Source organism: Anomalospiza imberbis, chromosome 5, assembly GCF_031753505.1.
Source record: "Anomalospiza imberbis isolate Cuckoo-Finch-1a 21T00152 chromosome 5, ASM3175350v1, whole genome shotgun sequence".
NCBI lineage: Eukaryota > Metazoa > Chordata > Aves > Passeriformes > Viduidae > Anomalospiza > Anomalospiza imberbis.
Window position 1 is genome coordinate 64419887 of NC_089685.1, and position 22743 is coordinate 64442629.

Below are 22743 nucleotides of genomic sequence, written 5' to 3' on the forward strand. Positions count from 1 at the left end.
GGAGCTGTCATTTACTTACTGCACAAGGGTTTGCACCACCACTGGAAAAACCTTAGGTGTCTGCAAACCAGAATTAGAAGATTACTGCCCTGGGGAATGTTAAGCTAAAGCAATCTCTTAAATTATTGTTGGTACAGTTTGCTGTATCTGGCCCTTTCAAAGAGTCAGTAGGGGACCACATCTTCTAAATGTCAGTGAGCATATGTCAAATGCACCAGAACAAAAATGTGTGCTTTTCACAGTTTTGAAGTGGACTTTTGGGTAATTCAAAGTAAGAATGACTATGCAGTCAGAAAGCTTTTTAAGGTACATGCTTATTTTTGTCCATTTTTGTATTTTTTAAGGCACACCAGAAGTCACAGGGCAATCACACTTGCACCAATAAAATAGTTCCCAATGCAGTGCTCTTTACTGATTTGAGCAGTGCTGCTTAGCTGGTTTTTACAGATACACAAGCTCATGACAAGCTCATGGAAAAAGTAGAGTTCTGGCATGTGTGAAACCTGACACTGTTTCACCAGCACTATGAAGACATCACAGTTGTGTAAGTTGGAAGAGCTAAGCATAATCTTTGCCTCAAAGATGAGAAAAATAATTCTATGCAACTTAAATATGTGCTCAAGGAAATTAACCAAAGACCTATATGTGGCTTTCTCTGCCAAGCACTTACAATTTAACCTGAATTAATTAAATACTAGTGAGGAAAGAAAACCTCCTATGATTTGAATGGTGCAATTTTAACTCTTCTGTGAATATTAATACTTAAAATAAGGTAAAGGATTTATAATGATACAACCAAAAAAACCATACTGAAGAAGCAGAAAGATTGTATCAGTCCTATTTAAACTGACACAAAAATGTGATCATAGTTGTGACAAATTTTAATTTCTGATGATTCAAGGCTTCTGGCACTTATTCACTGTGTGTATGAGAGAGCCACAAGTTCTCATGCTGCCATTTAATTCATGCTGCCATTTAATTCATGCTGCCATTTAATTCAAGCCTTGAATTAAAAGGCTTGAAGGGGTATGAGTTTGACTGTTGGACTATTAGAAGGAAAAAGAATTAACTTGATGATTGCATCCAAAGCATTGCAGTCAACAGTTGAATATTCTGACGGAAACCAGTAATGAGTGCTGTATGTACTGGAACCAATACTATTTAATACCTTAATGAATGACATAGATAGTGAGAATGAGTTCACCCTCAGCAAGTTTGTGGATGACACCATCCTAAGTGGTGCAGCTGATTTGCTAAAGGGAAACGACACCATCCAGAGGGACTTCGACAGACTTCAGGAGTGGCCCCATAAAGTTCAACAAACCCATGTGCAAGGTCCTGCACGTGGATTGGGGCAATCACAAATATCAGTATAGACTGAAGGATGAACTGATTGGGAGCAGCCTTGCAGAGGAGAACTTGGAGGTACTGGTGGATGAAAAATTTGACTGAGCCAGAAAGTCTGGTCACAGCCCAGAAAGCCAGTTCTGTCCTTCACCAAAAGAAGTATGGCTAGCAGGTTAAGGGGGGATTCTCCCTGTCTACTCCACTCTTGTGCGATCCCGCCTGAAGTACTGCATCTGCCTGTCGGGTCCCTGGCACAGAAAAGACATGGACCTCTTGGAAAGGGTCCAGAGGATGACTACAAAAATGGTCTTTGGGGTGGAACACCTCTCCTGTGAAGAAAGGCTGAGAAAGGTGGGATTAATTGTTAAACTTGGAGAAGAGAAGGCTATGGGGAGACCTTATTGCAGCCTTTCAAAGGGGGTTTATGATAAAGGTGGAGAGAGGCTTTTTACCAAGGCCTGTAGTGACAGGACAAGGGATAATAGTTTTAAACTGAAAGAAGGAGGATTTTGAGTGGATAGAAAGAAGAATTTATTTGCAACAAGGATAGTGGGATACTGGACCAGGTAGTCTGGAGAAGAAGTGCAATGGCCCAGCCCTGGAAGTGTTCAAAGTCAGGCTGGATGGGGCTCTGAGCAATTTGATCTAGTGGAAGGTCTGCCTGTCCATGGCAAGGGCATTGGACTAAATGTTCTTTAAAGGACCATTCCCACACAAACCATTCTATGATTCTATGTTTCAGCAGCACATGCTGACAGTTACTGTATGGACAGCAAGTCAAACATTGACTGGGCTAGATAGGTGTCAGGAGCTGGCTGAGAGGTGATACAGGTAGTTTTAGGAGATATTCACCAGGGACTAATCAGGACTGGCAGCTTTCTTGTCATGCAAGCTATATATGAAAATCTAGAGAGGACTTATGGCACTGAGAGAAACAAGCATGTACACACAGTGGCAGGCTGTAGCACAGAGGTAGGAATAACTATTTCCCCAATTGGCCCCCTATCCTTTCTGGCATGTGCTTCTAGTAGGTGTGTAGCAGAGGGTCAAGGCAATTAGGTTAGGCTGGGTGAAGCAGCTTCTCCACACTAATTTCATACAGCTAGAGAGCTGCTCACTCCCGTTATCTCTTGGCTTTGTCCCAGAATAGCCACTGGCCATGTGGTAGAGCTCCACCTCAGGGACTGGCTTTGATCTGCTCAAAAGCCATGGCAGGTAATTCAGTGGTTAGCAATCCTGCTCTGGTTTGCCATCTGTGCCTAGGGTGGACACTTGCAGGAAGGACAGAAGCTGTCTGAATCCTGGATGACATCTGATTCTGCTGTTTTTCCATGCCCAAATCTCATCCCTGTAAATCAGAAAGTCAGAAGAGTCCAGCAATGGAAAACTGATGCACGTCAGCTCACAACCTATTGGTGATCCAGATGCTTTGAATCAAGACCACTGACCTTCACAGAGGTTATCAGCAAGTTGGAAGCTGTATTCTCCTGACCCATGTCACAGCTGAATTTGTGGCAGTAATAACAGTGATAAAGAAGCAAAGAGGATTTAAAACCATATACAAAGAAATTGAAGATATCAGTGTATGAATCCCATTGTGCCCACCAAGGTAGATGGAGTAGCTCCTTGATTTGTCTGTATCTTTACTGTGGTTGAAAATACAAAAATGTATGGCTTTGTTTTACTGGCTGAAGGTTACATTCCTTGTAATGCTATATGTAGTGACTAACTAATGTCATATTTTTTGTTTTTACTCACACAAATTATAGCTGTATACTGAAAGGCATATTGATCTCAAGACTGAGAAAATTATAGTAATAGATTCCTTGACAAACCATGTGTAAACCTCATTAACTTCCTTTTGTTCTTGTTTCCTTTGCAGTTTTAAAGGAATAGAATAAGTTAATTATAAAAGCCAGGAGAAGATAAAGATGGATCTTATATTTAAGAGTCCCTTGTATTTGTTTTAAGAACATTTGGCTGTGAGACTGTAGAGTTTAATAGCCTCAGACATTTGTCTTCTAATTGGAATTATTTGTCAACAGTTATGAATTTAGGAAATATCGACTACATAGATGCTTGAAAAGAAATAATCTCAGAAAGTTATCACCTTTCCAAGAATTTATATTTATTTTGATATTTCCTTTTTTTTTTCCTGCTCTAGACTTTATACACTGGTATTGTCATTTATGCTCCAGCTTTAGCACTAAATCAAGGTAAAATGAGTGTACTATAACTGTTCCTCTACTCATAAAATTTTTTCTGCATATAATATTGGGATGGTGGGGTTTTTTTTGGTAAAGCAACAGCTAAAAATATATCTCAGGGCTTGACCGTGAGGTCTTTTAATGGGAACTCTGTAATCCTAGTCCCTTAATCCCTGCCTGTAAGGAATTACAGAAGAGATTTATGGGAATACTGGCTCTCATTTACTCTACCTCTGATGCAATACCTGTAGATAATGGCTTATTCAGAAAAGTTGAGAAGGCTTAAGTAAATTTTTAAGGCAATGCAGGCACTAAAGACAAATTTAATTCCTCTGGTTAAGTGCTACTCTTCAAGATGAGAGCAAAGTAAAAGTTCTGTAAATATGATTTTGGGCTGTCTAGAGCTGTTTAATGGGGTCTGTCCTTTTAGCAGGAAAACCAAATCAACAACAAAGAGATTGTTAACTTAAGATGTTTATTGTGATATTTACGAAGTTAAATATTTCCATTTTCTACTTCACAATGACTCTTTGATTTGAAAATGAGCCACATTAATTTCTAAAAGGGCAAAAGCTTTTCTATGGAGCCAAATTAAACTTGTAATCTGACACCATTAATTTTATTCCTTTGGCAAGAAAAGGGAATAATAAAATGCAAATAAAAAATGAATCATTTTGGCTAGAATCAAGTCACAGTTGTTCTGCTCATTAAATGTTTTTTTTGCCCTGTTCATTGAAGAAAAAGGAGAAAAAACCCCAACAGTCTCTCTACTGGTTTCCTCCAGTGTATAAGTCCCACAGGTTTTGTGTCTTTGATATTTATATTTGCCTTGCAAATACATGCTAAACCAAACTATGACTTAGCCAGCTCCTATTTAGAGTAGCTTATGTATTTCACTAGTTTTGTTTCCGTATTTCTCATTAGCCTGAGCTCTCTGTCAGGGAGCCCCCGATGCCGTGCCTGGCAGCAGGTGAGCATGTCAAGCTGGGGCAGTGACAGCCTGTATGCCAGCCACAGCACAGTGTTGTATAGCAGGAACATGTAATCCTTAAGAGAAGGAAGAAAAGAAGAAAGGCTTTTACTCTGACACATTTCTTCCAGACAATGCTTGAACAACTTTATCTCTGTGGAGAGCCCTCAAACTGTTTACTTGCTTAAATCCCTGCCTAAGGGCTCGGTAGCAACTACACAGGTGTTTCAAGGAAGGACATGTATTCTAAAACCTTCCTGAGTTGGGCCATACTGGACATATTGTTTGGGAGTGTTCACATTAAAGGCAATAGCTTCCTAGATCCCAAAATGAAGCTCAACTTTTTAGCAGTTTCCAAATCTGTAACAGCTGTTTCAGTTTTAAAACTAGTTAGGGTGAATCCCATTATTTAGACACGCTAATATTTTCATTGCCATTTATACCTCCTACTTTTGCATTTAATTTATTTCTAGCTTTTTCCAATAATTGGCCTTCAGTGTATTGTCCCCAGTGTCTCATTCACACTGGTGCTATTTTCCTCTCTTTCAGTCACTGGCTTTGACTTATGGGGCGCAGTGGTGGCAACTGGCGTGGTCTGCACATTCTACTGCACACTGGTATGTGGGCCCTTCAGTTGAGAAGGGTTCCTTTCACCACTCACATCAAATATGGAATTTATTAAAAAGAAACCTAATAATCAGGTTACTCCATGGAATTACATTTTGCAGGTGTAGCCACAAGACCATGTTCAACCAGGGACCTCTCTGAATGTATAGGCAGCCTCTATGCAACTGAAATCTTTTTTGTTATGATACCCTCAAACTTCTGTTGTTGCTGAAAGAATAGCAAAAAAGGTAGATTTCCCTTTCTACAAATTCTCCTGTGATTTTTCGTCTGATCTAGTAGGGTTTTGCTGTGCAATTTATCAAACACCACAACTGTAACAGTCTTGTGTGTTATTGAATAGAGCCATTGAAAATAGCATGCCACATGAACAGATTGGTCTTTAATTTAGCATTAATTGACCAAGTGTCTAGATGAAATGATGAAATAGAACCTCAGTGACAAATTTATTTGCATATGGTGGATTAAATAATTATTTTTATTCAGATGAATGGTACACCTTCTGGAGGTAGTGGTACTTATATAAAATAAGATGAGCAGTCTGAAGATAGTCTGAAAATCTATCTTTTGATACAAACTTCTGAATCAGGTTATGTGGTGAAGGAAATACTGGATTAAACTATGTGTATGGCCAAAGTAAATTTCCCTGCACTTCAAAAAAGGGCCAGGATGTCTTCAATAGCTTCCAGAACAGAATTCCTAAGGACATCAGTCAGAATTAGTCCCATTAAAGATGAAGATGAAATTCATCTATTATGCATAATATAGATAGTAATGTTTCTGTTAGTTGAATGTGAGTGCAAACTGGGAGTGTTGCTGCCTTGTTGTATCTGATACATGCTCTTCCTCTTGCAGGGTGGTCTGAAGGCAGTGGTGTGGACAGACGTTTTCCAGGTTGGAATCATGGTTGCTGGATTTTCATCTGTGATTATCCGAGCTGTGGTGGTTCAGGAGGGAATTGGACGCATTGTAAATGATTCCTACCATGGAGGAAGATTAAACTTCTGGGAGTGAGTTTGTACTTGCAGAGGATGTGCCTCTCTATTCCTACAAATAGAGCTCATGTGACTAACTGAAATTAAACTGCTACTGTAGGAGGAGGACAGCAGAAGTTGTGACCCAGTTTCTGTATATTTTTAAACAAGCTTACCTAGTTTGAGGGATATTTTTTATGTTTTACTCCGTACAAATTCCTGGAAAGAGAAAAACCTTTTTATTTTGTCAAGTAGGTATTTTAAGGATTCATTTGGGGTTCCGCTGAAAGAGAACGGTAAATAGGAGAGCATATTTGTATTTATAATTACAATTTGCAAAGTGCTGATTTGATATTTCAGTGACTGGACCAAAACAAATGGGAAAATAATAATTTTTGCCTAATCTGAAAAAGGGAGGGTTTTTTCCCTGAAAGAAAAAATAGAAGTAGTTTTAATAGCATTTTACCTTCCATTATTGTAAGTAATCTTAGCCTAAAAATATCACTTTAAAAGTTCAAGAACATTCAGTCTGACAATGTTGAATCAAAGACCATTTCAAGTAAAAAAATTATTTTACCTTTGATGACTACAAGACTCTTCTGAGAACCTTCACCCAGTACTATTAGTGAAAGTTTAGTATGACAAGTATTGTGATTTGTCCTTTGTCTATCAGTTCACAATATTAATCAGGTTATTCTGTAAAATTCTTCACCAAATTCTTCAGTAAGTAATTAATCTGTGGGTAATTTTTTCTTCTTATAACCAGTAATTTATTTCAATCTGTTTGGCTCATTTGCAGTGGTTCTACTGCATTGATTCTTCTCCCAGTCACAGAGTTCACAGATGGAAAAAGAAAAGGAATAAAGGATGTAATAGGCGAAATAATACTACAGTGTTCACCAAGATAAATATAATTTATTGCTATATTAAAGTTTGATTTAAAAATAATAATTGTTCATGGCTACCTAAAATCTTCTGTTTACTTAGAGGTAAGCCAGCAAAATGTTTTATAGAGGCTCTGTCCACAAAGGCTGGGATTGTAAACACACCTTTATACTGGTGTTAGACTGATGTCCCTCTAGATAAGCAGGCACATTACACTTTTTACTGCAGCATCATTTCATCACAACCACCACAAACATCATACAACTTTACATAAGACTGTAATTTATAGGCAAATAAAGCTCTCCAGCTTCACCTTTGGACAGTTCAGAGTGTTTCACTGGCTCAGGATGTCAGCTCTGAGTTTTAAAATTTGCTTTCTATGACTTCACGTAAAGTTAGAGTAACTTAATGTTCAAAATCTGGCCAAATTAAGAAAGTTTGTATTAGAACAAGCATGGAGAAATTATTTCTTCTAAGCATTAAGGTCTTTACATATTAGGAAGAGTTTAATATTCTGAATTTGCTTTCTCTTTTTCCTTTAATTGTAGCTTTGATCCCAATCCTTTGCAAAGGCACACCTTCTGGACGATTGTTATAGGTGGGACTTTCACGTGGACTGGTATATATGGGGTTAACCAGTCCCAAGTCCAGAGATACATCGCATGCAAAAGCAGATTCCACGCAAAATTGTAAGTCTGTCTGCAGTTACTGTCAGAATTTAGCAGTGGCTGTTCTTTATAAGAGAGATTTTTTTTTAAAGGAATGAGTGGGTATTTTGTCTGTATAATTTGCATTTATAAAGGCTAACAACTTTTGCCTTCTGTTTTGTGGATCAGGTATAAGAAATTTGGCACAGTAATTACTGGTATATGAATTACATGTGATTGCTGTAGCATTGAACTTTGTGCCTGAATGTTTCACTGCGCCAGTATTTTCATATAGAAATAGCTGCATTAAGTTTATGTGCAACCTAAAGACCAAATATTGTAGTACTTATGCTGAAGTCATATCAAGACAGTATCTTCAATTGCTGCTCTGCAAAACCTAAATCATTGTGTGTGGATTTTGAATGACTACAGACTAAAATATTTTTCCATAACAATGAATATAGGTGTGAGGAAATCCAGAAATTATCTATTCAGTGATAAAATTGCTGAGCAATCATGTATTTTGTGTTCATAATAATCATGACATATTTTTTAAGAAATTAACTGTGGAAACTGGCAGAGGGTTATGTTTTCCTTGAGTGTAAACATTTCTGATGAGCCTTTATTCTAGAATGGAGTATATTTACTATCTCTGTTATCTTATCTTTGTCTTTAGAACCATTCCATTAGTTCACAGCTCAGGATTTAAGAATTACCAGTGATCTCATGAAATTCATTTATAGAAGAAATGTAGAAGCACACATCATAAAAATAGCCCTTGTCTATTCAGTCATTCTGTGGCACAGTGACATACAGAGAAGAATCTTTATGAAGGCTTTCACTTCATAAAGCTAGCAGAATACCACAAAATCATGCACCATTTACAACTGAAATATTTTGGATTTATCAGTAAAGAAAATCTGCTTTTCAGCCATTTGTGCTGCAGACAGGAATGAGCTGATGCTCATTATCAGGTACATCTCCAGGGTTCCCTGACACATTTCCATCATACCAGGTTGCTTCTCTGCAGTCTGTGGCACATGGCTGCGTTCTAGGTTCTCAGCACTGCAGAGGCAGGAGGCACATCCCACATCTCCCTGGAATGACTGCATATGGGAGAATAGATGCATACATTTTGCCTGATTTGTGTGCCAGTCAGGCTGTTCTTCCTAGTACCTGCTCCATTTAGGGCTGTGCCCCTCTCTTAAGTCCTCCCTACTTTCTTTGAAGACACCTCCAGAGTGTCTCAGAAGCAGAGTGTGACCAGAGAAAATCTGACACCATGGCAGCCTCAGGGTAGGTTTTCTGAGCTGTTGCAGCAGCTTTCACCAGAGCTGGAAGCTATCTGGTTCTGTAGGGGGTTGGATGGAATTTAGGCTCTCATATTAATAGTTGCGGAGCCTTCATCAGTAGAGCCCTGTCCTGCTGGCATGGGTGGTTGGATTCTGTGGTATCTTGCTCGTGCCTTGCTTGTGCAAGATATTTGCTCTGTATGGAGAAATCATTTTGCATAATAGTTGCAGCTTGTCACAACTATAAACACTGCTATTCTGTGGTGACTATCTAGTTCATATTCAAGTGTAATTAAACACATTTGGCAGGTCATGTTGTTGGCCTGTACCTCTTACTGTCATTTAATCTGTACACAGAAGTGCAAAATGTCATCAGGTCAAAGTAATAGGGATTTTTACCCCTGTGCCATTTACTGTAAGGCTTTTTAAGAGACAGCACAGTAACACATCAGAGCTCAGAAAAGAATTCCTTCACAGATCCCAACGTACAGGTTTTGGGAAGGCCTTTAACAGTGGCACAAGAACAAGAATTTTCTCAGGCTTTGGGAAAGGATTTCACCCCATTCAAGGAACACCAGTAGGTAGGTGCGCATTCTGTCATCTTCGAACAATCACTAGGCAAATTGAACATAATGCTTATATCTGAATGATAAGAGGCACTCAGAGCAGGAGAGCTACACTGTCAGAAAAATATGGGCTACTAACACATTTTTCTTTCCTTTCAAAGTCATCAGCTGGCATATTTCAGTGCTAAATTCTTAGAGCCAGACTTAAACAAATAATTGAAAATAAGCTTTCTGCAGTCAAAATGCCTACTTCACCCAAACTCCACCCCATGTTACTCACACAGAATTAATGGAAACACCTCCCTCCAACACTGCTACAATTAGTATTCTCCTTTGCTTAGTCATAGGGTGTATGTACCATGAGCTGGGATGTAAACCAGAAGGAAAAATAAAGCTGTCTTTCAAACACTGACACAGTTTATAAACAATAATTGCTTATAAACAAGACAAACTATTTTCCTTCTGTGTGTTTCTCTTGACTCTCTAACCTTTACTACAGGTTCTAGGCTAATTCTTCTATTGCATCTGTTCAAAAGAATTGGATTGATTTTATTCATTGGTTAAATTTTGTGTTAAATCAGTTTCTGGGTGTTGTATATCAACATAGATTATGCCAGTGCAGGAATGGCTTCAGCTAAGTGGATGCAAGACGTCCAATCAATATGTAAGCTTCTATGAGAAGAAGACTGCTTCATTTTTACTGAATTAGTTTAGAGAGAAATTTAAAGTGCTGTTGGTTGTGTGTTTAGACCACCCCCTAATTGCAAATACAAGGCAAAAATGCAGAGTTTCCCCTACTATACAAAAATCAGCTTTTATTTTTATAGGTCTTTTCTAAGAGTTTGCATTGTGCTTGCCAATAGCTTTTCTATTGTATAAAACTGATAGTTCAATTAGTTAATCTACATTATACCTTTCTGAAAATGTCCATTTCAAGGTCTAACAAGTCTTATAAAGTTAGGTTTACTTCTTTGTTCATCCTGCTGGTCCTCTACAGAAATACAAAGGCTGTTTCCCCTTACTTTCTTGGGAACCAAAAGCACTAAAAGGCCTCTTGAAGCATTGCAAACATGGATATATTTTCACAGAAACCAAATGACCTCCCAGAGGAGGTCTTACCAATTGGCACAGGTCCAGGGTATGTGATCTGTCAGGAAGTTAAATCACTATCAGTGATACACAGATAACCAAGAGGCAACTGCTGGAAAGGAACGCTGTTTTTCAAGGCCTATGTTTGCTTGAAATGACCACTCTAGGCGAGAAGAACTTTGTGACCCTGGAGATACCAAGAGATTTGTGACCCAGGAGACATCAAGAGCTTAGAAACATTTGAGAACACCAGAGACTTAGGTGGAAAGCAAAAGCCCTCCCTGAGCAAGGAGAACAATGTGTTTTTCACTGCCAATAGAAACTGCCTGTTGTGTGGCAATGGCAGAATTACTGCCTGATGAAAACACATCTGGTCTCACCATTATCTGAAGCTGAAGCTTGCATCAGGGTGTGGGGAGGTGATGGAGTTTCTGGATGATACCAGACTCCAAGTTGTTTAGTTACTAAAGGGGAAACCCTGGGCTTGTTGAAAATCCCTGTTCTCTGGAAGTGGTAGCCAGAGGCAGCTCTAGACCAGGTCCCAGGCCCCCAGTTTCTCATTGCTGCTTCCCACAGAGACTGTCTCAGGAGGAAGTGGGAGATTTGTAGCTTTACAAGAACAACTCCAGCGTTGTGTAAGCACAATACTGCAGCTCCGGAGGCAAAGGAATGCTGGTGCTGACTATAACGTACCCCACACTTGGATCTGGGGCACCCTGCCTTACAAATCTTCTTGGGGTTTGTCAAGGAGTGTGGCATGGGGGAAAGAGCATCCTCTGGCCTGCTGCTTGCAATGTACAGCTCGTACACATGATGAAATGTGGTATTGTTCTATCGCTCCCATTATCTCTATTGTCAGGGGACAAGTGCTCAGACTGTGACACCAAAACCAGAAGTGTCATTTGTACATTTAGAAATGTGATCTCACTCCAGGTGAAATGCTGGGAGCCATATGGTAACTCCTTTGCCAGCAGGCAGCTGCTGACCAGAGGGTCTCCTCGGTGCAGGCGTGGGTGCTTCCTTGCTTGGCCGTGGCAGGGTCTTTTGTGGGATGTTGAGCTCTAACATGGTGTTTCCATGTGTCTTGGTGCAGGTCCCTCTACATCAACCTGGTGGGACTCTGGGTAATCCTGACCTGTGCCACACTGTGTGGACTGGCCATCTACTCCATCTACAAAGACTGTGACCCATGGACGGCCAACCAGGTGTCGGCACTTGACCAGGTACGGCCCCACATCTCGGGGGAAGGTGGTGGGAGGGTGTCGGAATCCAGAATGTCCTTTGGACACTCTTGGATGTTCCGGGCCCAGGTCAAAAGCATCTGAGATCCTGGAATGCAGCCACAGACCCCTGTGGCTTTGAACTTGATCCATGGAAAATTTACCAATCTTGCAGGAGGAACAAGAAATCACAAAAAGTTTAGATATTGTAGTAGAAGTAGTCACAAAGTGAAAGGAAGAATTTTTGAGTGCTGTACAGGGGGGTTTTAGGCCTTGTACAGAGGGGTCTGAGTTTTGTACATGGGGGTCAGAAGTTCTAAGATGGAGGGACTTGGGTGTGCCCTGTCCTTTTTTCCTTCTTCCTAACCTCCATGTTCTTGGTGATGTTGGCATTCACAGATTGGTTTGGAGTAGAAAGTCACTGTTCAATATAGGTGATGGGCATTGGGGAAAAACTGTAAACATTTAATAAGTAATGTATGATATAAAAGATGGCACCAGCCCCCTGGGTGTCGGAGTGTGCCCTTGCCTGACTGCTGAACAGACTGCAGCAGCTCAGGGAGAAATCTTTTAGATAACACACAATAAACTACCTTGAGACTGGACAACTGAAGACTACTGAGTCTTTCTTTGAAGGCACAGGCTGGAGGAGAGATTTTTCCACCTTTTCGGGTCACCCCAATCAGGGGGTGCGGCCCAACAACAGACCCCACAGGAGGGTATCCTTCCTCTGCACCATAATAACCAGACAAAGGCAGCTCAAGAGTCAGGGGGTTGGAAATAGTGACATGATGGAATCTTGTGTCAGGCTGAGACTACAGTTCCTGGAGCTGCAAGTCCCTCAGCACTTAGTAAGGTGGGCGGCATGGAGAGCTGCAATGTGGAGAGTTCTGAGTCCACCCACCTCTGAAAATGCGTGGGTTTTTCACTCAAAATGGGTTCAGGAGTGCCAACATTGCATGAAACTGCTTTGAAGAGAAGTGAGGGGAAGAGAGCAGCAGTACCTTTGTGAGTGACTGTGGGTCCCAGTGAGCTGCTTTGTGTCATCCAACCCAAATTCCTCTGGGTTGACAAAGGCAAAATCCTTTTCAGGTTCAAAACATACTTGTGCCCAAAGCATGTACCTTTAGGAAGGCTATCAGCAGGCAGCTCTTTGCTAGTGATGGTGAATCCTTCCCTCCTTTGGAGGAGAGATAGACAATCCAACTGTGCTGCAGTGAAACCACCTCACCACTGATGATGACCTCTCCCTAAATAGACCTTGGAACAGCAGGTTTACCTGAGGAAGAAGAGTTCTGGCAACCCATAGACTGGCCAGAGCTAGGGCCCAAGGAAATCAAATAAGTTTTATTTGTATGTTTAAGATAATCATAGGCTCTGGATAATGCTCCAATGGAAAGCCAAGACAGATAATGGGGCACCTGAGGTGGCCCAACAAGGTAGAAACTGGAAGGAAATTAAGTTTTTCCTGTCAGTCAAATTCATTTGGTAGAAGCTGGAAGCAAGACACAAAAAATATTAACTTGTCTGGGAAAAAAAAAAATGTTCACAGGAAGAAAATCTTACAATTCCTCTTTCTTTCCAGCACTCAGATCTTGCAAACATCAAAAAATGGTAGTTTCCTATATGAAAATTGATCTCAGGTTCCAATATCTGAGTTTATTTGATTGTATATGAACCCCTTTTTGTGGAGTCAACAGCAGAAAAAGCATCTGTGACACCCAGCCCCTCCAAGGGAGTGACGTACAGAACAGACCACCTGCTGCCCAGCCCTAGTTTCCTCTACAATTGTCACTGGAAAACAAGGTCCTGATGGCACGGCACCCCAGCTAGGTGGTCTCAACAGACTCTCTGTAGCTCTAGTGGACATTTTAGGGTTGGTTTTCCCTGTAAAAAATCAATAAATGGAGCAAAATAGGGCATTAAAAATTAGAACAGCTGGGCAGAATGCCAGTGAGAAGGCTGTAAAAAAACAATATAGTGATTAGATGAAAATTAGGGCAAGAGGGTAATACTTCTTAATCTGAATTTTTCAGCTAATGCCATACCTAGTGCTGGATATCATGCGTGATTTCCCAGGAGTGCCAGGACTTTTTGTGGCTAGTGCCTACAGTGGGACATTAAGGTAATTTAATAATCTGGAAACTACTACCTTTTTTCCTCCTTTTTTGTTGGAGCTAAAGTTGCATTTACACTAAAACTTTTGTACTTATTTCTTTAGCTAATTTCTAGTCTTTAAAAAAATCACTATGACCTCTTTGATGATGCCGCTTAAGAATCCATAGTTTCCATTTGGGCCGTAGGACTTAAAATTGTTTGGAGTTCAGTTAGCCACATGATGTAAAGCACTAACAAATCCTTCTCTGTGCTTTTAAAGCCCCTCTGCTATAGGAATTTTTGAGTATTATGGATGGATGTTACACCACATAGCTACAGTTGGGGAAATTTCCTGTTGCTCATCTTTAATTTTCCAGTTTCAAACCTGCATAACTTCAAAGCCATCCGCCTTTCCTTAACCCTGATCTTTAGACACTTCTTTTCCAGAGTTCTCGGGCTTCCAGTTGTCTTGAATGAATCCCATGAAACAACAATCACTATATATTTGTACTGTAGGAGACAGACTGATACCCTTCTATCCCATACTGGGAAGTGTTTTGTTCAGCTTTCCCAAGGAGTATCTTTAAGAAACACTGTCTCTCTCAGTGAAGGCTCTGAACAATAGCAAGCAGATAGAAATGAAGAAACTCACGAATGTGACACCAGAATATTTTTTTTTTTAAATTCTGAATACTTGTAGCTACATAAATAGAGGGAACAGCCAAAAGATTAGTTTCACATGCTGAAGAAAAGCTGGTGGCTTGCAGGAGCGAGGTACACGCAGACAAAGGATCACCTGGTTTGTGCCTTAGAAGTGCTGGTTTCTCTGATCCCACAGGGAACCTACAGTAGTTCAGATTGGACTAGATGCCTAAGTTTTAGGTGACCATAATTAGATTATCTGAATCCTTCTCTGAGAGTGCATTAAAAGTAAACAGTGATGTGAGAATTTTACCTACCCAAATATATACTGTAGATAATTTGTCAAGGTGTCATGTATACCAGTAGTGTTTACAGTCTAGCTATATGTAATAGAATTTCTATCCAGTTCTCCAGGCCCAGCCCAACTTTTCATCAGTATCACCATGGATAATTACTTTAAACAATTTTTTTAAGTTGTTAGCTGCATTCGCTAGAATAATAAGTGATTTAAACCTGTGCAGCAGTTACATTAGTTTTCTGGCACTGTTCTAGACAGTGGCAGTTTCTCTGTGCCAGTAACCTACCTGTTATCTATAATTTCAGTTTTTAAGATATTAAAAAATTGTATCAATCTTGCCTTCTGTAGTACGGTGTCCTCCAGCATCAATGCTCTAGCTGCTGTGACTGTTGAAGACCTCATTAAGCCTTACTTCAAATCTCTCTCTGAAAAGAAGTTGTCATGGATTTCCATGGGGATGAGTATGTCTGGAAAACATCTTTTCTATTTTGGTTTACAAAGTGAAGGTTTGATTCAGACCTTGCTTATGATGGTGCATGTCAGGAGTAAGTAATTCACACCAGTGGGACTATTTTGGTGCAACATCTAGGGGAGACAAGATAGCCATGTAGGTTTTACACAAATGGGGGACAAGTGAGTTTATGGAAAAAAGGAAAACATCTTGTTTGGTCTTTAATAAGGAAAGATGCACTGCATCTGTGTTCAGTATTGATTCGCAGTTCTACAAGGCCAAATATCTCTGACTTAAACGCCTGCTATTTTTCTTTCATCTGTCAAAAATGAGAAGCAAAGGAAGCTCTTTTGTAACAATTTATTTTTATTGATATGCAAGCAGTAGAATTGTGTCCCAAGAATATTCCAGAGAACAAGAAATTTCACATCTTTTCTGATATACTTTCAGACTGTCACTCTGTTTAGCTCCTCTGCTTAATGTATCTCCAAGAGAATCAGAACTAGACTGAGCAGATGGTTTAAATCTGTGAAGTGCAATTGTCACGTCTGCTACTTGTGCTGTCTGTGACCAGCTGTAGCTGTTGCCCAAGAAAGTGTTTGTAGTAAAAATGAAAATACCTCATCCCAACAGGGTGTCATGTTGTAGCCCATAGCAGGGAGCACAGCAGACTGGTGGAAGGGTAACAAGAATTAAATATTTTCACCTGAGAGAATTTTCTTAGACATTGCAAACAGTGCTTATGCCAAAATTGTTGTTTGTGGTATCATGAGTTGCCTGACACATCACAATGAATAGTGAGATTAACCTTTTGCTAGAGCAGTGAAACTCATCAGGGCAGAGGTGGGAAAAACAAGTAAGCCAGTGTTACAGCTCCAGGAAAGACACTATGTCCTGGTGACCTGGGATGCTCCCTGTCACTGTGCCAGCTCCCAGTGATCTACCAGCATTTACTCTTTTTCTTCCTAGACTTTAGGCTGAGAAATGAAAATCATTCCCTTGAAATAAGGACAATGACACAGTAGATTAGCTGAGAAATATGAACAATAAGTGGGTTATTGCCACTATGACTAACCCATATGACTGACATTTATTAACTAATCTTTAGTAATTCACAGAAAGAGGATTTTGTCAAGTTTGCATGATTTCTTCTTAATGTAAACAGAAACCTGACCTTTTGGCCAATTCAGACTCTCTTAGAAAAACTCCAGATGCTAGCGCTTTTATTTGGGAGATGTTGTGGCCATGCCGGGTTAGACAGAAGCTCTTCCATTAGTGATTTTCAAATTTAGTCAGATTTATACATTGTTCTGCCTTTCACACACAGGCCTGTTTTATGGTGGAGTCTGCATTGCTATGGCTGCAGTGGCATCTCTTCTGGGAGCCTTGCTGCAGGTAGGTGCCAGACACCTTTTTCATGCCCATGTTGAATGACCCAGAATAAATTATGTAAGAAAATAATTGCTGCATTATGAGATTAGTTTTTATTCTTTCTTGGGTACTGATGTGAAACCGTCCACAGCCTGTGTTTTAATCATCCATGGCTCAGCCTGGGTTTTGAGCATCCATATAGCAAATCCTGGCAATTGAGTACACACCACTTTAAAAAGTCTCATAATTTCTTTCTGAACATCTTCTCTTCTTGTCACTTTGGAAGCTTTACCTTCCTTGCACAGCACCTGATAGTAGACTTTCTTCCTCAGGCAGCGCTCAGCATTTTTGGCATGGTTGGTGGCCCCCTTTTAGGACTGTTTGCCTTGGGAATCCTCTGCTCCTTTGCAAATGGAATTGTAAGTAGAAATTTAAAGACCTGTTCATCCAAAATTTATTGATGATTTTGGGCTTCTCCTTCCCCCTCTCCCACCAATAATTTGATGTTGGGCAGGAAGGGAGATGTCTTTGGTACTTTCCGTGAGGACATTTTATCACAAGGAAAACAGAGCTGTATAGGAACTTGAATTTCCATCCCATGAAGAGATTTACACATCTGGATGGGGGAAAATAATCTGAATAAAAATAAAGCTTTGACAAGGATTTCTTAAAACCAGTTTTAGAAGCAGGGACAATGCATCTCGAGATACAGCTGAACAACAAGTATAGGCTCAGAGAATGCTGGCCTGTCTGAGCAAAAGGGGGTCAGGCCAGGAAAATGGGGTCTAGGCACTTGCAGACCAAATTGGGTATTCTCGGAGTGCTTCCATATTGTAAAATTACCATTTCCAGATGAAAAACGTTTTCCATCAAAAAAAGGATTTGACAAACTTTGATAATATGGTCCATGGTTTAGTCTGGCAGGATTACTATTTAGTAATAGTAATTGTACTATTACTATTTACAGGTTTACTAATCACTGATCTTTACCTCTTTGCAGTTGAAGATTTTATATGTATACTAAAATAAATAATAAAAAAATTAATAGCTCTCAACCACAACCTCACCTACTTCTGACTTTTCGCTAAAACAAGTCACATGAGAAAATTGAAAAAGTGCTTCTGTATTTGTTCAAAGAGGGCCTCAAATAAAGCAGGATTTTCCCATATCCCATGAAGACCAAAGTTATCCTTTGTAAAGACCTAGTGGCCAAATAAAAAGTGTGCTCAGGAGCTGTGAGAAAACATCATATTTCCCCAAAAGGGAATGAAGTAAACTCCCCAGCACTTCCCAACTGTATATTTCATTTCTGCTATGGAGACTACTGTTTAGATTATCTTGGCTATTTCTTACTCATCTAAGTGTTGTTTCTTTCAAATATCTTTTTCTTTTTATGTAAATCCAAGTTTCACTTTTTGTTTTGCAGGGGGCATTTGTGGGTCTTGTCAGTGGCTTCATTATTTCACTTTGGGTTGGAATTGGATCTCAGATTTATCCTCCACTTCCAGAGAGAACCAAGCCACTCGATCTCTCGACTGCAGGCTGTAATATATCCTCAGGAAATTTAACATCAACAGAAATTCCATTAACAACGGTTTTCAGCACACCAGGTGCAGAAAGGTATATGACTTCATCAAGTGCAGTAACAAAGCATGTATTTTTTTAAAGAAACAGAAACATCTGCACAGTATTTGAGTTACTATAACGATCCTTCTCTGGTTTATCTACCACACTGTTTGAGATGCAGCAGTTTTCTTTGAATTTTTTTTTCCTCTCAGAGTGAAGTAGTTTGTCTGAGTTATCCCATAACAGAAGTCAAAGTGAATATTCCTATTGATCTGAAAAGCATCAGTTCAATATTTGAGTTCAAAGGCTTGGACTTGCCTTACTGTGGACCACAGTTTTAAACAAAGATATCATTTATAGTTATTGGATTAGCTTCCACAATCTGTCACATGAATAAGAGTAATTGGCAGTTAAAGGGCAAAATGCCAGTTAGCAGCTCTACCTACAGCAACTTGTCTGTGCAGAATAGTTCTAATCAGTACATTCAGAATGGGCACAATATACGGCATTTCCTCTGCTTTGCAACTGCCAAATGTCTTACTCTGCATGATCACAGTTAAGTTTAACATGAATGGCAATATAGAGAGCAGCAGGAGCAGAAAGAAGCTGAAAAAACATATTTCTAGGGTTTCCAAATCCTTACACCTTAGAGCATTGTACAATCAAGAGTTACCCTGACACACTGGGTGCCAAACATCTGGTTTCATATACCACACCTCTCGCATGAGCCCTCCAGCTCTGCTCCTGTCTGCCGGGAAGCACCTGCTGCAACAGAGCATAGTCAGGGAGAGCAGAATGAGGTGTAAAGACAGTTACTCTGCTCTTTAGAGCTGCATGGAGTTGATTTCCTTGTTTTTTTTTTTTTTTTTTTTTTTTTTTTTTTTTTTTTTTTGTTTTGTTTTTTTTTTTTTTGTTTGTTTGTTTTTTTTGTGTCCCTGCCTTTAAATAACATCACCCTTGCTAAAGAAATTAATCCCTTCATCTAGATTCATAGCAGAGACAGGACTGTCCTGTTTTACCTGCTCTGTCTCATGCATTGCCCCACTCTACTGGCTAGCCTTGTCTCTTACAAAGGAACTTGTTCTGCAAATTTTGGAACAAATTTTCACTGCACATATGATCGTATGGAGGTAGCTCAAGATTACCAGGTTGCTTGGTTCAAAAGTATCTCTGTATTTTTATACTGTCTGGAAACAAGCACTTTCAAGTTTTTTTTGGGACAGAAAAGGAGAGATTAACGCTTTTTCTGCTTTATTTTAGGCCTGCCCTGGCAGACAGCTGGTATTCCTTGTCTTATCTCTACTTCAGCACACTTGGGACACTTGTCACAGTAGTTGTGGGAATAATTATCAGCCTCCTAACAGGTACTAGTTTCAGAACTGTGATTAAATGTGTCTCAGATCTCTTTCAAACTAAGATGTCCTGAGAGCCACAGGAAGTGCTAGTAACCTATTGCAAACACTGTGTAAAAGTTACCATCCTAAATCAAATTTCCTCCCCTCAGTGCTTGTGCATCCCACTCCTGGTCTTTGGTCACAGCAAAAGTTACTACAAATCTCTAAGGAGAAAGAAGTTTCAGCATATTTTTATTCCTAAGGGGCAAAAAAGAAGGAAAAAAAAAAAGACATCTGTCTTTTTGGCAACATGGCAGCAACTTGGAGCAAGGATATACACCCATGCTTCTAGAGGACAAAAGCAGTTTTACTTTGAGTGAGTTCAGAGCACTCAGGGGCTGTTGTCTGCATCCATAAGAGTGCATGCTTTTCACCGCATTCCTCAAGAACATGCCTAAGAGCTGCAGAGCCTCTGCATGGCTATTTTAGCTTCTTTCTGTTCCCCAGTACTTTTGTGCAAAGGGAAAAAGCAACTTGCCATGGGTAAGAATGGGGAGTTCTGTTCCAGCCCACAGCCTCACTACTTCTGCATCCAAGTCAGATGCAAACTCCACTTGTCATTCACCTCATGCATGGCAGAAACAGCAAAAAAGCAGCTCTTTCCACAGCTTTACCCAGTATCCCTAGCTAGATTCATATAACAGCCCTTATCTTTGAGGCTGTTAGATTTCCAATTTTTAGACTGGTCTACAATTCTCCAGGACTATGAAACTCCAAACTCAGTAGACAAACTTAGTTCCATTAACTTCCCTAAGCCTTGCAACTAATAAGCACAAGCTACATTTATCTATTTTTTTTTCCTTCTCGGTTTTTAGAAGATTTGCTCCACACTTTCTTTCAAGCACATGCTCTTCCCATTGCTATAGTGATGCTTGAACTCAAATTTTGCTTTTTACCAGATAGAGATCAGGTTACCTATAGGCCATGAAACAAAGCATGAAAACCAGACAACTCAATAAATCCAGATGAGAAATACTCAGCCCAAGAACAGAAGCACAAAAGAATTAACCCAGTCACAATGTCACTCTGCTTCTCCTGGAGCAAGATTCAATTTAAGCCTCAGGTGGCAAGCAGAGCTAATTCCCAGCACCTACATCTCCTTTGTTTCCCTCCCAAGAGTAGTTACTCTTCCATGCCTTAAAAATGCCCAGACATTCCATTAACCCTCATCTTGGGGATGTCCTTAAATAATTCACTATAAAAATTTCTGGTGAGTTTGGAGACAGGAGTCTTGCTGATAAGGAGCTGAGAACTGGAGCTCAGGGTTCAGGGTAGCACTTGGTGCCACAGCTCCTGGACTGGCAGAGTAGTCCCAGACATCATTGTATGTGATTCATTCTTCTCTGGTGATTGCCAGATTCAACTTTTTCCAAAACAGGAAATCCAAGGAGGATTTAGGAAGTTAGGAAATAGCTAAGACATTTCAAATAGACTTTGAGGGATCATTTTATATATTGAGAGGAGCAGGGTATACATTTTTGTAAAGAAGTGATCCCTAAGGTCTTTGATTGCTTGATGGCTTTTGCTGCACGACTCTGTCCTGCTTGCCTGGCCTGGTGCCCATAGCTGGGGTCTGACACATAGTTTGCATGTATAAAACTGGCTGAATAAAACTTGTCTATTTTGTAGGAGGACTAAAGCAGAACACGGATCCTAAATTCCTGCTGACCAAGGAAGATTTCCTGTCCAACTTCTCACGGTCTGAAACTGAGCAAGTAAGTGTAACTGTGCATCTCTGATTTAAATCAATCTTCCCTCCAGAGTGCAAAGGCAAACAAATTTCCTGTTTTTTTCCAATCAGGGTGAATAGCACCTGATGATGCCTGATAGGACTATCTGCTTTAAGGCAGTAGCAGAGCACAAGGCGGGTAGGAGTAAGGCAACTGCCACAGGCAATGAAGCAGTTTTGCCACAGCTTAGCTTCAGTCAACAACAGAGAAGCAACTAAGAAAATGGTCAGTTTTCTCCATGTTTCTGCTAAAATACTCCCTAACTGGCCTCTGGGAAGCTGCCCCAAGGCACACCTTGGACTCAGCAAAGCTTTTTTTGTTTGTGAACATGTGTTCTCTAAGGTCAGATTTTTTTTGTAACTTTGGCTACTGTTTGAGAGAAAACATTTCTAGTCAGTGTATCTGTTTCCTAGCTCTCATCCTAAGAAAAGGGGAAATATTATTGGGTAATAACATCCATTCGAAGGGAGAATACAGGCAAATTACATTTTTAAAATAAACTACAGATCACTTTTCAATCAATATAGTCAGCTGAACATTCAAGCTCAGCTTTGTTCAGTAGTTCAGACAATAATCATATCTTTAAGATGGTCCAGCTTGCAAAATGTTTTTCCTTGATACTGACAACTCCTTCTAGAATGATCCTATGTACTTCAGCTTCTGGATAAGAACACCAGTGAAAAAAAGGGATATTTTACCATACTGTTGTAATGGTATTTGCCCATGTCAGTACTGGAGGTCAGCTATCCAGTTACTGCCATTCACTGTCTTTAATGGGTCAACATCTGTTTCTACTGTCTGGGAATTTAATCCCTGAAGTCTTTTGAAAAATAACAAAACAATCCAGCACCTACATGGAAGCTAATGTCCACAGTCATACTTTTTTATGCCTGGAGTCAGAAACAAGTCTCTTTATGTATCTGTCTCTTATATGGCTAAGAGCTGAATAACAAGTAGTTGGTATCACAAATACTGCAGAAAGTTGATGAGATAAAAAATCAGGACGAACTAAGCAACTTTCTGCACATGAGGAGCTCAATATCTCATTCCATTTAATAGAAATGTGACATCAAAGCAATGATGCATGTTAATCTGCTCTTCCTGTCACAGATGGGGCAAGGATGAAGGGTTGGGAGTCAATAGCTCAAAGACCTGGTGGTGACATATCAGTAGACATGAAAACAGCAATTAGAACTTTGCACACCCAAGCCAATTTGCAGGACAAGAACATTTTGTGTTACAAGAGCATTTTACACAATTAGTACCTTATGCAATACAAAACTTTCCATGCCCCTGGAAAAATATCATCTACTGCAATGAGTAAGTATTTGTGCTCTGTCAGCAGCCAACATGTTTTCCTGCAAGGCAACTCT

At 39.9% G+C, this 22743-nt stretch overlaps 1 protein-coding gene across 1 annotated transcript in view; it reads left to right on the forward strand.

Moving 5' to 3' along the window:
- SLC5A8 (solute carrier family 5 member 8) overlaps positions 1-22743 on the forward strand; it is a 29874-nt gene that overhangs the window by 3198 nt on the left and 3933 nt on the right. The window contains exons 3-14 of the mRNA XM_068191613.1: positions 3512-3563; positions 5074-5141; positions 6004-6158; positions 7556-7696; positions 11695-11824; positions 13858-13946; positions 15207-15319; positions 16637-16704; positions 17013-17099; positions 18107-18300; positions 19507-19610; positions 21270-21355. Of these exons, the coding sequence (XP_068047714.1) occupies positions 3512-3563; positions 5074-5141; positions 6004-6158; positions 7556-7696; positions 11695-11824; positions 13858-13946; positions 15207-15319; positions 16637-16704; positions 17013-17099; positions 18107-18300; positions 19507-19610; positions 21270-21355 (1287 nt within the window). The remainder of the gene's footprint in view (positions 1-3511; positions 3564-5073; positions 5142-6003; positions 6159-7555; positions 7697-11694; positions 11825-13857; positions 13947-15206; positions 15320-16636; positions 16705-17012; positions 17100-18106; positions 18301-19506; positions 19611-21269; positions 21356-22743) is intronic.